This window comes from Mobula birostris, chromosome 17 (assembly GCF_030028105.1).
Source record: "Mobula birostris isolate sMobBir1 chromosome 17, sMobBir1.hap1, whole genome shotgun sequence".
Taxonomy (NCBI): domain Eukaryota; kingdom Metazoa; phylum Chordata; class Chondrichthyes; order Myliobatiformes; family Myliobatidae; genus Mobula; species Mobula birostris.
In genome coordinates this window covers 36,634,284-36,651,887 of record NC_092386.1, presented here as the reverse complement: position 1 = coordinate 36,651,887, position 17,604 = coordinate 36,634,284, and the positions used below count along the sequence as shown (strand labels likewise).

Genomic DNA, 17,604 nt, shown 5'->3' with positions numbered 1-17,604 from the left:
AGATACTTCCACTGTACCGAAGATATTTGATGGAGGAGTCTATATTGAGTAGTTGTATTATTAGTCTTTTGCAGCATTAGTTAGTGGGGCAGCTCTTGTAAAGAGGGCTTTACTGGATAAGCTAGGTTAGGAGCAACATTGCTATATCGGAGTCTGAGTTAATCTACTATTTTTCCATCTTTACTGAGATAAGGTAAACACAAAATACTCTGCAGATGCTGGGGTCAAAGCAACACTCACAACACGCTGGAGGAACTCAGCAGGTTGGGCAGCATCCATGGAAAAGATCGGTCGATGTTCCGGCCCGAAACGTCGACCGATCTTTTCCACGGATGTTGCCCAACCTGCTGAGTTCCTCCAGCATGTTGTGAGTGTTGCTGAGCTAAAGTAAGTTCAGTGGAGTATAAACAAGCTGAAATAATGAGTTATCAAGATGGGTCATTAGGACTAATTGTAAAAGTCTGAGTCAGTCTGTTTTGAGTTACAAATTTTTAGACTAATGTGAGGTAAAATCTCCAAAGGAAATGGACATTAACAGAATGGAAATCGTCACTTGATGTGCAGTGGTTGCTTGTGGTTGTCGGTGAAATAATGCTATTTCATTTGGTCCTCTGTAAGTTAGAGACCTTTTCATCATACACCTGATTTGCTTTTGAGTGTGGATTTACTAACAGTGTCACAATTAGAATGAAACATTGCAAATTCAAAGCGAACTATGCAGAAAGCTTATAACAACTCATATTGTGCCAATTGTTCTCAGTGTAGAGGTCCAGAAACCATAAAAAGCTGATATCTGGTCCAGCTCTGATGAAAAGACTGAGGACCAGAGATGTGGACTGATATGCTGAGGAAGGGTCTGAGCTAAAAAAAGAGTGTGAAAAAGTAATAATTGAGCTTGGCACAGTGAGATTAGGAGTGCAAGTATTTTCAACCCAACATCGATTTGACCTTTCATTAAAATATTTCCTGTTTCCATATCACAGCTCAGAAGAGTGAGGCCATAATAAAATAACTAGAAGTAACAACGAGGTTCTCACTGCTCCCCCCCCACCAACATTAATATTCTCATTAATGAGTAATATCAAAGCTGATTCTCTATTTCAATTCCTGTATATCTCACTTCTGTTGATTTGTTGATATATTAGGCAGTTGAACATCCATAGCCATTGGAGGCAGAAACTTCCAAGGATTTTCAACCCTTTGTGAACAAAATTCTGTTGATCTTAGTCTTAAATGATGAATTTGTCATCATGCTTTGTAACCTAAAAACGTTTGGCTCTTTACTCAAAATGTAGGAGTTGTATGTCTGTGTGATGTAAGAGTGAATGACATTAACATTCAAACAGCATCATATTTTTTGAAGTTGGATGCAACTTTCAAAATATTAACCCTTAATTTTATTTATTTCCCCATACCTTCACAGTCCTTTTATTTTATCTGCGAACTTATCGATCATTCTTCCAAATGAACACTTAAGTCATTAATGAAGAAAGTAAATAGTGATAGATTAACAACTAGTCCTTATAAGGAAACCATTTTTGTATTTTAATAGTGCAGGTGTAACGTAATGACATATCACATATTCTGGACATTAAATCAGGGATACTGATAACCTAACATTAATAATGCCATAAAAGGCCACATAAAAAGTTTGTGCAACCCACACAAAATACTGGAGGAACTCAGCAGGCCAAGCAGCAACTATGGGAAAGCATACAGTCAATGTTTCGGGCCTAGACCCTTCAGCAGGACTGGAGAAAAAAAGATGAGCAGATTTAAAAGGTGGGGAGAGGGCGCGGAGAACACGAGGTGGTAGGTGAAACTGAGAGGGTGAGGGGTGAAGTAAAGAGCTGGGAAATTGATTGGTGAAAGAGATACAGGGCTGGAGAAAGGGGAATCTAATTGTTGAGAACAGAAAGTCATGGAAGAAAGAAAAGGTAGGAGGAGCACCAGAGGGAGGTGATGGGCAGGCAAAGAGATATGGTGAGAGAGGGAAAAGAGATGGGGAATGCTGAAGGCAGGGAGGGGGCATTACCAGTAGTTCGAGAAATGGATGTTCATGCCATCAGGTTGGAGGCTACTCAGACGGAATATAAGGTGGTGTACCTCCAACCTGAGTGTGGCCTCATCGTGACAGTAGAGGAGGCCATGGACTGACATGTCGGAATGTCAGTTTACTGTCGCAATGAGGCCACACTCAGGTTGGAGGAACAACACCTTATATTCTGTCTGAGTAGCCTCCAACCTGATGGCATGAACATCGATTTCTCAAACTACTGGTAATGCCCCCTCCCTGCCTTCAGCATTCCCCATCTCTTTTCCCTCTCTCACCATATCTCTTTGCCTGCCTATCACCTCCCTCTGGTGGTGCTCCTACCTTTTCTTTCTTCCATGGCTTTCTGTCCTCTCCTATTAGATTCTCCCTTCTCTAGCCGTGTATCTCCTTCACCAATCAACTTCCCAGCTCTTTACTTCACCCTTTTCCCTCCTGGTTTTACCTAGCACCTCGTGTTTTTTCCTCCCCTCCCCCCACCTTTTAAATCTGCTCCTCATCTTTTTCTCTCCAGTCCTGCTGGTCTTGGCCCGAAATGTTGACTGTTCTCTTTTCCATAGATGCTGCCTGGCCTGCTGAGTTCCCTCCAGCATTTTGTGAGTGTTGTTTAGATTTCCAACATCTGCAGATTTTCTCTTGTTTGAGATAAAAAGTTTATGCTCTGGTTTGCAATCTAAATAAAAGGATTAAATCAGAAGTGTGTTTTTTAAAGCGCATCATACATGAACTATTCTCAGTTCATGGAGTAGCAATTATTGGAAATGATATCCAAAGTCAAGATTATCTTGGTTCATCCACAAAATTCTTGTATGCTGAATAAATTAAAATCTTTTAAAGGTTTGCCTTTCACCTCCATTTATGGAAGGCTGAATGGAATTTGCGCATGAATAGCTTAATTAAAGAACAAAGATACTAGCTCAAAATTGGGAATACCAGCAATGTGAATGAGACAGGAATTCTGTAAAATCCAGGTACTTTTCAAAGGTAAAAATAAAAAGCATAATGACAATTCCAAAGTTCTTAGAACTTCTAATTATGTAAAATACTATGTGTATAACACTGCAATAATTTATATTTTTACAAGTTGAATATAATTGTGCAGAAATAAACCAACCAACTAAAAATGCATCCATAATAGATGTTATTGCAAATTCTCTTCTGTTACCTCTGAGCCAGTACATATTTTTTCCAATTATTTCTATTGTAATTGACTATCATGGTTAGCTTTCTGCAAAAAAATACAACTATCCCCAAAATACACTGACATCGTAGGAGTAAATAACATCAACAGGCAAAATATTTTGTTTCAATTAACAGTTGATAAAGTTTAAACTCCACATATTGTTTTCAAAGGTAGCACGAATGTCTATAGAATTTAAAAATAATTTAGCATTTTTAAGTGGAAAGAAAGACAATGCTAAGAAATTGCTTCAGAACATCATTAAAATGACTTAAAACAATGTATGATTTTTAATTTTCATTCTAAATGTTGATTATATTTATAAATAAAGCCAATTGTGTCATAATGGAAGCAATGATCAAGAAGGACTACAAATGTAGTTAATAAATGTGAATTTTCAAAATGAAATTCACATACTAAAAGTAGAACAGTGTGACAAAATTCAATGTATATTTCTAATGTAACAAATCACAAATGTTCTAAATGATACCCTATTACCTAACTCTCCTTTTATAACCACTTTATATGCAACTTCCTCTGCATTTATGTGGTGCTGTGATCCTTTTTACTTGTTATCTTGTAAATTAATTAATGGATTATTACTCAAACAACCTTATTTCTCCTAGGTCCTTTACTCTATCATTTTGAGAATATGGCAAATGAAAAATCAATAGAACTGAGTTATGAAGACATTAGGCATTGCATTCTTCAATATGGATTCAAATTGGAGGTAAGAACATTGACTATGGATAATTTTAAGAGTAGAAAATATGACAATGAATATATATATTATGTATATACGGTTCTTTTTATAAATCAATTTAAGCACATGATTTTGCACTATATTATTTATTTTTATTTTATCTACCACACATGATGAGAGAAGGAGGTAGCATATGTATGGATGAAAATGTTGCCATGACCTGAAACTGTGACAAAGTTGGCATGAACTCCTGTCCTCCCAACTGGTATACCAGGAACCTGGCATGAACCGTTATCATCCCTTTTGCTGTGTACTGCTGTACCGGGAGCCTGGCAAGAGCCAGTCAATGGATCGTCAATAAACTCATCAGCCTGTAACCACAAAAATTTGGTGAATGGTTCAGTTAAAATCGAACTGCCACCGTAGCACAGCGATTAGCGCATTGCTATTACAGCCCGAGATGTTGGAGTTCAATTCTGACATCAGCTGTAAGGAGTCTTGTTCCTCCCCATGGGTTTTCTCCAGCTCCTCTGGTTTCCTCCCACAGTCCAAAGATATACCAGGTCAGTAGGTTAATTCGTCATCGTAAATTGCCCTGTAAGTAGGCTAGGGTTAAATTGTGGTTTGCTGGCTGGTGTGGTTTCAATGGCTGCAAGGGCCTATTCTATGCTGTATCTTCTAAATAAAGTAAAATAAAATAAATAACTTTTTCCACAAGTTCTAACAGTTAGAGATGTAACGTTTTGTTTTTAAGATTTATGATTAGTGGGGAGGGAATTTCATGGAACTATATACTTGCTGGTTTCCTTCGGTCTCTGTTTTACAAAACTATCCATGGCCTCTAAGTCCTGCTGTGGTTTAGCTTCCCAAAATGCAACATTTCATGCTTGTCCAGGTTAGACTGCATCTGCCATTCCTTGGTCCACTTCCCCATTTGATCTAGATTTTTTTTTTGTAATATTAGAAAATCTTCTTCATTATCCACCTCATACCAATTTTGGTGTCATCCGCAAGCTTATTATGCCAACTACATTCTCATGTAAAGTGTTAATGAACACTCAGTGGCCACTTTGTTAGGTACATCTGTTCATTAATGCAAATATCTAATCAGCAAATCATGTGGCAGCAACACATTACGTTAAAGTATGCAGGCACGATTGAGAGGTTCATTTGTTTAGACCAAACATCAGAATGGGGAAGAAATACAATCTAACTGATTTTGACCATGGAATGATTGTTGGTGCCAGTCAGGATGGTTTGCATATCTCAGAAACTGCTGACCCCCCGAGATTTTCGTGCACAACAGTCTCCAGAGTTTACAGCGAACGGTACAAAAAAAACCAAAAAAAATCCAGTGAGCAGCAGTTCTGTGGACAAAAACACCTTAATGGGAGAGGTCAGAGGAGAACGGTCAGACTGATTCAAGCTGACAGAAAGGCAACAGTAACTCAAATAACAATGCATTACAACCGTTGTGTGCAGAAGAGCATCTCTGAACACACACAGCATATCAAACCGTGAAGTGGATGGGCTATTGCCACAGAAGACTACAAACATACACTCAGTGGCCACTATATTAGGCATAGGAGGTACCTAATAAAATGGTCACTAAAAACTAGTGCAAGGTAAAACAATAACAAAGTGCATAATAAAATGTTGCAGTTACTGAGGAAGTTCAGTATTGGTAGATGATAAGGTACCAAGGTTATAACAAGGTTGATTGTGAGGTCAGGAGTCTATCTTATACTAGCAACCATTCATTATAATAGTGGGTTATAGGCTGTCCTTGTACATGCTTCTGGGCCTTGCCATCTTAGGCTTGATGGGGATGGGAAGGAGTGAAAAAGGGAACGTCCAGGTGAATGCATGGGGTCTTTGGTTACGCTTACTACTATACCAGGGCAGTGAGAAATGTAGACAATCTATTGAGGTGTGCTGGACTGAATACACAACTCTCTGCAGCTTCTTGCAGGCATGGACAGAGCAGTTGCCATACTAAGCAATAATGCATCCAGATAAGATGCTTTTATGGTGCTTGAATCAAAATTGGTAAGGGTCAAAAAGGTATGGCAATTCCTTTAGCCTCCTGAGGAAGTAATTATGAGTTGGAGTACAGGAAGACAATATAGAGCTGGGTGACATGGAGTCATGGTAGCAATTTTCACTCCACGTCAACTAAACAAAAGGGCATATCATTGACTTCAGGAAGGGGAGTTGTGTACATTGATTGTGCTGTGGTCAAGAGGGTTGAATTCTTCAAGATCCTAGAAGCGAACTTCACCAATGGCCTGTCCGGGTGAGCTTTCCTGGCTGTGATGTCAACATATTTGGACCACGAAAGAGGGCTTAGGATACAGCCTTGTTGTGGATTAGTATTGAAGGTTAACTGCAGCAGAGGTGCTGCTGCCTATCCTTACTAATTTTGGTCTGTTGGTCAGGAAGTCAAGGATCAAGTTGCAAGTGGAGGTGTTGTGTCCTAGGTCTTGGAGTCTCAAATGACTTATTGAAGGCAGAGTTGTAGTAAATAAAGAATCATCTTTCATAAACGCGAGATTCTGTAGATGCTGGGAATCTTGAGGAATACAAACAAAATGTGGAGGAAGTCAGTAGATCAGGTACCATCTCTGGAGAGGAATTAACAGTTGCTATATTGGTTCAAAACTCTTCATCAGGACTGGAGAGGAAGGGAGAAGAAGCTAGAATAAGTAGGTGGGAGTGGAAGGAGTATGAGCTGGCAGGTGATAGGTGAAACCAGTCGAGGGGGAAGGGTAACAAAGTAAGAAGCTGGGAGGTAATAGGTGGGAGAGGTAAAAGACTGAAGCAAAAGAAATCTGATAGGAGAGGACAGAACCATGGGAGAAAGAGAAGGAAGTCACTAGAGGGAAATGATGGGCAGGTGAGGAGAAGTGAGTGGTGTACGAGAGGAGCCAGAATGGGGAATGGAAAAAGAGGAGGGGGATGTTACTGGAAGTTAGAGAAATTGATGTTCATGCCATCAGGTTGGAGGCAACCTAGACAGAATATGAGGTGTTGCTCCTCCCAACTTAAGTGTGGCCTCATTATGGCAGTAGAGGAAGCCAGGGACTGACCTGTCAGAATGGGAATTGGAAATTGAATTGAAAAGGGTTGCTACTAGGAAATCAGAATCAGGTTTATTATCACCAGCATGTGACGTGGAATGTGTTAACTTAGCAGCAACAGTTCAATGCAATACATAACCTAGCAGAGAGAGATAATAAATAAAATAAAACATAATAAATAAACAAGTAAATCAATTACATATATTGAATAAATTTTTAAAAATGTGCATAAACAGAAATACTGTATATTAAATAAAGTGAGGTAGTGTCCAAGGGTTCAATGTCCATTCAGGAATCGGATGGCAGAGGGGAAGAGCTGTTCCTGAATCGCTGAGTGTGTGCCTTCAGGTTTCTGTATCTCCTACCTGATAGTAACAGTGAGAAAAGGGCATGCCCTGGGTGCAGGAGGTCCTTAATAATGGACGCTGCCTTTCTGAGACACCGCTCCCTAAAGATGTCCTGGGTACTTTGTAGGCTAGTGCCCAAGATGGAGCTGACTAGATTTACAACCTTCCGCAGCGTCTTTCGGTCCTCCATACCAGACAGTGATGCAGCCTGTCAGAATGCTCTCCACAGTACAACTATAGAAGTTTTTGAGTGCATTTGTTGACATGCCAAATCTCTTCAAGCTCCTAATAAAATATAGCCACTGTCTTGCCTTCTTTATGACTACATCAATATGTTGGGACCATGTTGGATCCTCAGAGATCTTGACACCCAGGAACTTGAATCCTGCCTTTTGTGATGGACAGAGTGAAGGTGCTTGACAAAGCAGTCCCCCAATCAACGTTAGGTCTCATGGATCCATCTGCAGCTGGAGTACCAGATTGTCTTTATTATCCAAATGCTCCAGAGATGAGAATAGTGCCAAGAAGGTAGTGTCTTGCTGTTGACCTGTTTCAGTGGTGTGCCAGAGGGGATGGAGGAGTGTAGACCATGTGCAGGCAGTTGGGATTAGTTTACTCAATCCATTCTTTTTCGAGGAGCATAACTTGAATAAAATTATAGTTTTTGCTTCAGTATTCATCCAATAGAACTATATTTCAATTTTCCTTTTTAACCTTCTTCAACAAGCCGAATTTGAGAAAGTAAGAGGTACAATACATTTATGTATGAAACTATACCCACCAAACACTCTATTTTTGTGTCTATACTTGAGATAGTTTAAGTATTAAATATGGCAAAAAGAGGCATGGGGAAAAGAATGGGAAATTTTCAAAAAGGACAATTGCAAAATGAATATGAATATCTAAAACAGAAAATAGGATCCAGCTATGGAATAAAAAAGTATGAAACAAAGCAATATCTGAAAATCTATAAAACATAATTTAGAATAATACCTTGCATAACAAAATAGTTTATAACCTTTAGGAAAGCACCTATTTATGAAACAAACCTGTTTGCCCTGTAATATAGAAAAAAAAAAGATTTCTTTTGTATTCTTGTCTGACAGAATTTCTGTACTATTTTCATAAATTCTGTGCTGTGATAAAATTATTTGCTTTTCTTTTTCAGGTAGAAAAGAACTCTGTACCATCAACTTACACAGAAAATGACCATTCCATGTTAAAATACCTTTATGACTGTGTCTTCTTTGTAGCCAAAAAACCTGCACATGCACCACCTCTAAATGGTTTTCCACCGGTAAACAGTTGAGAAAGAAAATGTTCATCTTTTCTGTGATTACAGACTTTAGATTATGAAAATGGAGAAAGGAGTTACTCAGAGTCAGGACAATCCAATGACTCCAGAGACCACCGTACTCTTAATAGTGCCTTTTTCTTTCTAAGTTACTTCAGGAATTCCAATCTATTTCAGCCGTGTTTTGGGACAACCAGAAAAGTGCAATGAAATAATTATCTGTAAGACTGGCAAAATGAGCAAAGTTGAAGAGAGGAAGAAATAAAATATGATACTCAGTGTTAGTTTCTGCTGAAGTTACCATGTTGGTATTTGTATGCACAGCTTTGTACCTTTTGTTTTAGTTACTGTTGTGCCCCCATGTCCAGCTAGCCAATTCATAACTGACATTATTTCATGAGGTAACCCACTCCCCCGTGCGTGCATGTGCGGACATTCACTCCATGTGTTCTTAACCTCGATACATTGTATTATCATGGTTCATGTACTGTATTTTCATTTTGTTGAGATCGGAATGATAATGAATTCAGTACTTTTTTTGTCGACTTTGAGCTTGTTGAATATTTTGTGTGATATTACAGCTAGATACTTTTTCAGTTTCAGCTGAATGAATCTTCCACTTTTACCATGTAATTTTCTAAAAGCTGGAATGGGAGATCTGAATTAGGTTATGGGAATCTATTCAGGTAGGGGTTTAATTAAAACAACATTGTTTTATCAATGTAAAATGCTCAAAATATGCTATATTGTCTGACTTCTCAGCTTTGTGGTTGCTGTATTTTAAAATTCATTAGTTGGCATTGTTCTTTTGGAAGCAGTTATGGATTCTTGATGGAGCATTGTTTCTAATATAGCATCATTCAAAACAAAAGCTTTGAGCTCTATGGAAATGAATGATATATATCTTGGCTTTCTTTGCTTGGAAAATAACTACTGTTTGCTTCAGCAGTGCAGTTTAGCCAGTCCTGCTGAAGGGTCTCAGCCCAAAACACGACTGTACAGTCCTGCTGAAGGGTCTTGGCCCGAAACATCAACTGTACTCTTTTTCCATAGGTGCTGCCTAGCCTTCTGAGTTCCCCCATCATTTTGTGTGTGAGGTCTGCTTGAGCATCTTGCCAAAACACATGTCAACATAGTTGAAAACATTAACAATTTTCTTAACATCTTATACCATTAAGCACAATCTAATTGCAGTCTATGTTAACTGTTCTTTGTAGCATGGGGTGAAGTACAACCGTGTGATATGCAAATCATGTTGTTTCATTGCACAATCTTACTCCAGCACAATCCAACTTAATCCCCACTTTAAAAAAGGCAAGCAAAAGATCCTCATAAACTTAATTTCCATAGAAACACACTGGCTAAAGGATTATTGAAAATAACGTTCTTTCAGGATTATTTTGATAACCTTTACTTCAATATGCATTTTAATGCATTGCCATGAAACTCATTGTAGTCTATATGATAGAATCTCACATGAGTTATTAATATAATTTATAGTCACATAGCAGTAAAATGAGTCCCATTTGTTACTCATTGCTGTAGGATAATTTAACGCTTCATATTAGAATCCAAAGGATGTGACAGAGTGGTCTCATAATTAAACTTCCATGACAAATGCTTGTATCAATCACTACTTTGTACTTTCATTACTCACATTTGGCGTTGTGAATACAGTGTAGCATCAGTTGTTGGTGACTGGGTTGTTATCTTTTAGAATTGTCAGAAGATTACTTGCTCCCTTTTAATTGAAGAATACCTTGCACAAATCAGTATGATAGCTGTAATTCAGAACATGTTGATTTGTAAAATGCATTAAATGCATTAGGGTAATACGGTTAAAGCAAAACCCAATAAGACAAAAAACAAAATATGCTTACTTTTAAAGCTGTAATACTGATGTGTTTATTCTGAATTTTAATTATTTTAACAAAAATCTGCTAAACATATGAAGCCAACTTAGTTCCTTAAAATGTTTCCATTTAAATTAAGGTTAAACTGTAAACAAATAATGTGGTATCTTTGCAAATCAACATCATTTTACACAATTTGTTTGTAAACCGTGAATGTAGAATATTTGCAAATATACTTCGGTAACTACAAACGTACAATTTTAATTAATATGTTAAAACTTTTGCAGCTGGGATTCTTGAATATTAAACAGTTTGATGCAAAACAAAATTAGGAAATTATTTTTGTGACCTTAAGATAGTAGTTAATGTAATCAATATTCCTGTTGACTTGTCATTGTTTCCACACATGTGAAAACATTGAATTGCATGTAATGAAAAATGAAAAAAATTGCAATTGTATTGTTAACCACTACCTCCTGTTCTCCCAAAGTAGGAAAAAGTACAAATCCTTATGAATACCTTTCATAATCATATGTTATCTAATACAATGCCAATGACTGGTTTTATATTTTTTTAAAAATTCTCGTTCTGCCTGCTCTCAGAAGAACTTTTCAGTTCCGGTTAATTGTTGGGCTACCATGAAATGGATTGCTTCCTTTAATCTTAAACTTTAATTGCACTCCAAACAAATCCAAGTGTAGTCCCAAATTGGAATTGACTGTGTTTTGGATTTCACCTTTATGTTTTCCTCCTGAGTTTCATATACTCTTCCCCTTAGGGGAAAAAAGGGGGTGTGGTTATGCTTTAAAAATTCAGGAAAGCTCCTTTCTGACTAGGTGATAGAAATTGTATCAAAACTGATGACTGTTATTTCAATTTTAACTTCAGTGTGATGGAATTGTTTAAAGAAAGGCATATCCTTTATTACTGCTTTCTTCCTTTAAATGATTGCCAAATGTTTTTCATAAATTTACTGCCAAACTGAAATTAACAACAGGATTGGTGTTGATGAATTGATTAAAAGCACCTCTTGTCTCACTGGTGCTCATTCTTAGTTGAAGTATATTGTTATAATACTAATAACTATTGTATAAACAATTTAAGAATTAGCTTGACTAAATTGAATTTGCGTTTCTGGTTTAATTTCATTTTGAAGGATAATGTCCAATTTGAATCTTGTTACCATGAAAAGTAAGATGCCAGCATGAAATTGTAAAATCAATTTAATAGGTTACCAATTCTTTTAATCACTATTTCAGCAAGCAGACTCCACTAATAGATTTTTAAGTAAGATTTGTGCAACTTAAAATGTAATTTGCATCCATAATCGTTTATTTGTGGCTCAGCTCTCTTTAAGATTGTACATTGGTTTACAACTGCCCTATTAGTATTTCATAAGATTGGTTAATATATTTACCGGTTTCATCTTGCAACATAATTGCCTTTAGTGATGTGATAAGGCTCCAACTGAACTACTGGTGAGAGTAGGCAAATACATGGTTAAATAGCAATAGATATGTAGTTCCATGTGGAATTGAATTAATAATACATTGCAAACTGAATGTCAGCTTATTGAAAAGTATATAACACAGTATTGAATAATCATAATTATACAAAATTATACTTAAAAATTATATAACAATTCAAGCAAATTGTCAGTGCCTTCAACATTTAAAAAATCTATCATAGTTCAGGCTAGAAATTTTATTTCCACCAAATCTTTAACAATTTTGTCATTATTTTTTTTAAATGATGCTATAGAAATTCTTTAAGATGTTGCAAAATTCCAGTGGAATTGTATGAATAGGATTTGTTCTGGAAATGCAAACTGTATTTTACATTTTCTATTGATTGTGCTTGAGATGAGTACAAGTGGTTTAGGTGAAAGGTTATTGACCTGAATATTAACTCCATGTTTCTCACTGCAAATGTTCTTGCCATACCCACGGATTGCCATCAATTTCTGCTTTCAGATTCCTACACCTTTGGTACTTAGTTTTTACTTCATACCTGCATCTTTTTGGCAGTTTACCAGTGGACATTTAAAAAAAATAATATCCATATAATTTTATTCTGAGTCCAGTGACCACATGCTTGAATGGAAAATAGAGACTAAAACAAAATATTTGAATACGGTACAACTCCAGTAATCTGCATGCTAAGGATATTGGCAGTGCCAACCAGGCAGATTTTCTGAACTATTGGATGCTCTTTCTGTTAAGGCCTCAACACTTCATAATTCATTTTTATTAGATGGTATACACTAGGTGGAACAGCTCAAGTCTCGTGTTTGAAAATGGAGCACAGGTAAGTGGAAAGGGAGTGTAGAAATCATTACTGAGTGAGTCAGATGCTGAACCATCATAATTTCCTAATAGTCATATAGTGGTTTATCAGACTTTTAATAGTAATGCATTTTGTGGCAAGAACTATTGTATTATAATTATTGCATCTTTGACATGTTAACATTTCAATGCAATGTTCTGAAACTAACTGCAATAGTGAACCACAGAAGCAAAATTAGAGCAACAAAAAGTAATTTATATTGTATATTATATTAAAAGAGGAAAGTAATTTGGAGAGGTTTATCAAGCACGTGGAAGTGAAGGTCCAACTGCCTTTCCGATGGACTTCGAGTTCTGTGGCTTGAGGTTTGAGCAGAGTAAGATTTGAAAACAAGGATGAGAATTTTAAAAATTCCCAAAACATGTAAATGTTATATATCATAATTAACACCATTTAAAAGCCGTGGTAAAGAGAGTGACAAACTGATTCATCAGAATTTCCAGGCAATGTCCCTACTCCTTGATGGCTTGTTCAGTGAAAATTATTTTATTCACCTACTATGGACAATATTTGAAGTACAATATTTTGAACCAGTATTTGCAATTAAAAGCATTGTTCAGATGCTCATTGAAGTAACTCCATTTCTGTAACCCGAGTTTTGCAAAACGAATAGTAAGAAACTCCAATAAAATAATATTAATACTTCCCTATGTTCTGTTCTAATTGTAAATATACAGTGGCATGCAAAAGTTTGGGCACCCCTGGTCAAAATTTCTGTTTCTGTGAATAGCTAAGTAAAAGATTAACTGATTTCCAAAAAGCATAAAGTTAAAGATGACACATTTCTTTAATATTTTAAGCAAGAAAACTTTTATTTCCATCTTTTACAGTTTCAAAATAACAAAAAAGGAAAAGGACCCGAAGCAAAAGTTTGGGCACCCTGCATGGCAGTACTTAGTAACACCCCCTTTAACAAGTATCACAGCTTGTAAACACTTTCTGTAGCCAGCTAAGAGACTTTCAATTCTTGTTTGGGGGATTTTCGCCCATTCTTCCTTGCAAAAAGCTTCTAGTTCTGTGAGATTCTTGCGCCGTCTTGCATGCACTGCTCTTTTGAGGTCTATCCACAGATTCTCGATGTTTTGGTCGGGGGACTGTGAGGGCCATGGCAAAACCTTCAGCCTCTTGAGGTAGTCCATTGTGGATTTTGAGGTGTTCTTAGGATCATTATCCTGCTGTAGAAACCATCCTATTTTCATCTTCGGCTTTTTTTTTACAGACGGTGTGATGTTGGCTTCCAGAATTTGCTGGTATTTAATTGAATTCATTCTTCCCTCTACCAGTAGATGTTCGATCCACCCCCGTGCTTAACAGTTAGAGAGGTGTTCTTTTCATGAAATTCTGCACCCTTTTCTCTCCAAACATACCTTTGCTCATTGCAGCCAAAAAGTTCAACGGAACATCTAAACAAGCCTGATGTATTTTAGAAACAAGTCCTGTGGACTGATGAAGTTAAAATGCTTGCCAAAGGGAGTGTTACTAAGTACTGCCATGCAGGGTGCCCAAACCTTTGCTTCAGGCCCTTTTCCTTTTTTGTTATTTTGAAAGTGTAAAAGATGGAAATAAAAATGTTTTCTTGCTTAAAATATTAAAGAGATGTGTCATCTTTAACTTTATGCCTTTTGGAAATCAGTTCATCTTTTACTCGCTTAGCTATTCACAGCAACAGAAATTTTGACCAGGGGTGCCCAAACTTTTGCATATTTTAATATTTTTCTTGCCGGCCTTTGTAATGAAAATGAAATTCCAACTTCCTGGAAATTAAAATTACTTCAGAACTTGACCTCTTTAAGAAATGTACAGTAGTTTAGGATAGTTGTTCTTGCTTCCTTATTGAATGAATTTAATTAAATGAGGGGAGAGAGGTTATGCTGTTGCTCTGTCATTTACAACATCCAGGGTTAGAACAATCTGGCTAGAACAGAGCAAGGAGTTTTATAAGACTGAGGGAAATTCAAATGTTAGGTAGAAGCAAAGCCACAGAAGTATCTAAATACCAGATAAAGAATTTTTTAATTCAACTACAGCTAAATCAAAAAGCAAAGGACTCAATGGACAATCTTGTCTAGTTCCGCAGTGAAGTTTAAATGGTTTGGAATTTTGAAAATTAGTAAGAACTTGAGCAGAAGGAGATAAATAAAGTAATTTAATCCATTGAATAAAATTAAAATTTTCTAAGGTTTTAAATAAATAATGCCATTCAACCCAATCAAAGGCCTTCTCAGCATCTAAGAATATCACACATTCTGATATCTCCTGAGAAGGAGAGTAAATAACATTTAATACACGGCGTATATTAAAATGGAAATGTCGGTTTTTAATAAATCCAGTGTGATCATCAGAAGTAATAGAAGGTAAAATATTTTCAATCCTACAAGCCAGAACTTTAGAAAGCATTTTAGTATCTACATTAAGTAATGAAATTGGCCTATATGAAGAACATTCAGTTGGATCCCCTTGTTCTTTTTTAGGATAAGCGAAATAGAAGCTTCATAAAAAGATTGAAGCAAACTACCCAATTTGAAAGAATCCAAAAAGACAAGTGTAACTGCAGTATAATTAATGAAGAAAAAGCCTTATAAAATTCTCCAGAAAATCCATCTGGACCCAGAGCCTTCCCCAAGTGTAATGAACATATAGCCTTGGCTATTTCCTCAAGAAATGGGTTGATCCATCTGTTCGCAATTATCTGCAGAAAGTGCAGGGATATTTAATTGATCTAAAAATTGTTCATTACAGTATTATCTTTAGGGGAGTCAGAACTATAAAGTTTAGAATAAAATTCTCTAAAGGTATCATTTATTTCAGACTCCTTGCTATTGCTTTTCAATAATCTAATATCTGTGGTATTTCAAGGAGAGGTATCACCCACAAAATCTCGCTTTACGCTGATGATATATTGCTTTTTATCTCTAATGTTGAGATTTTGTTACCTTGTGTACTTTCTTTACTCTCCCGTTTTAGCCAGTTTTCAGGATATAAATTGAACCTACATAAGAGTGAATTATTTCCTTTAAATAATTTGGTATTACTTAATACTAATCTTCTTTTTAAAATTGTAAGGAATCAATTTACTTATTTGGGTGTAACAATCACTAAGAATTACAAATACCTGTTTAAAGAAAACTTTCTTTCTTTATTGAACCATGTAAAAAAGATACTATTAAATTGGTCACCTCTTTCAATATCGTTGCTTGGACGAATTAATTCTATTAAAATGAATATTCTACCTAAATTTATATCTCTTTTTCGGGCTTTACCGGTTTTTATTCCTAAATCCTTTTTTGACTCTTGAATCTATTTTATCCTATATATGGAAAAATAAATGTCCTCATTTAAATAAAGTTCATATTCAAAAACCTAAAAAGTCTGAGGTTTAGCCTTACCTAATTTTAGGTTTTATTACTGGGCAGTTAATATACGATATCTTAACGTTTTGGATATATTAATTGTGTAGACTGTCCGGTATGGGTTTCTTTAGAGGCTAATTCAACTATTGGCTATATTGGTCCTTGATCTCTCAAGAGACCACAGGGAGAATGAGTACAAACAAAAATTAGTCTGGTTTTAAATTCAGCTAACAAAATTTTGTATTACCATAATTTTATGTACAACGTTTAGGCTAGCGAGCAAATCAAGTCCAGAGGTAACAAAGACATTTTAGAAGATTTTAGCAACAGAGAGCTAGGATTGTGTAGTTCAATGCTTGGAATTGTACTATGTAGAAGGGAAGATAGTTGTGATTGTTGGTGTTCAATCATCCCAGGTTCAGCACATCACTGCAGGAGTTCCTCAGGACTGTCTCACATATGGGAGGATCAAACCATTGTGTTGGCGTTTAAAGACAATTACATTCATTGAGTACCAACACCATCAAAAACCTGGTTGTTACAATTATTCAGAAACTCAGTTAGATCTGCCACATAAATATGCCTCTTAGCAGGTCAACGTTTGGTGCCTCCTTCCAGGACAAAAGATCCCCATTAACCACTCCAAATATCCATTCTCTCCATCCGTGGTCCACAGTGGCTGTAATATGTGCTATCTACAAAATGCACTGCAGTTACCCAGGTTTTTCCAACAGCACCTCCCAAACTGTATCCCCTATTCCCAAAAAGGACTAGGACACAATGGGATTACCTTCACTTGTAGGTTTCCCACCAGGATGCACACTATTCTGACTTGGAAATATATCATGTGTCTAAAGCAGCATTTCAAGGTAGCAACTTATGGCCACTTTCTCAAGAACAAGTAGCAAAGAGCAATAGAGGCTGATGTTGCCAGCAACCTTACGATCCCCAAAGTTTTTTTCAAATTCAGGTTTTTTTAGCAGGAGTGTAAAAGTGGCCAGTCTACTTAATTTAAGCAATGTACATATACTTAATTTAAATAATGTTTCCAAATGCACCACCAATTCCTGTACTACTGAACGATCACAGGTTAATTTATCCCATTCCGTGTGAGCATGGTTCACCATATTTTTATATTATTAGGACACTCAGTCCTCATTTATTGTCATTTAGAAATGCATGCACTAAAAAATGATACAACGTTCCTCCAGAATGATATCACAAAAAAAATAGGACAAACCATGACTAAAACTGACAAAACCACATAATTATAACATATAGTTACAACAGTGCAAAGCAATACCATTATTTGATAAAGAGCAGACCATGGGCACAGTAAAAAAAAGTCCCAAAGTCACGATAGACTCATCATCTCATGCAGGCAGCAGAAGGGAGAAA

General features: G+C 36.5%; 1 protein-coding gene across 3 annotated transcripts in view; it reads left to right on the top strand.

Moving 5' to 3' along the window:
* carnmt1 (carnosine N-methyltransferase 1) overlaps positions 1-11,547 on the top strand; it is a 39,863-nt gene extending 28,316 nt beyond the window's left edge. Inside the window, exons 7-8 of one of the 3 annotated variants that reach the window (XM_072281526.1) lie at positions 3,860-3,963; positions 8,532-11,547. In XM_072281526.1, coding sequence (XP_072137627.1) covers positions 3,860-3,963; positions 8,532-8,672 — 245 coding nt within the window. In that variant the 3' untranslated portion in view covers positions 8,673-11,547. Of the gene's footprint in view, positions 1-3,859; positions 3,964-8,531 lie in introns of those variants that run through there. The other 2 variants (XM_072281527.1, XM_072281529.1) reach the window with 2 other exon arrangements.
* Positions 11,548-17,604: the final 6,057 nt, after the last annotated feature.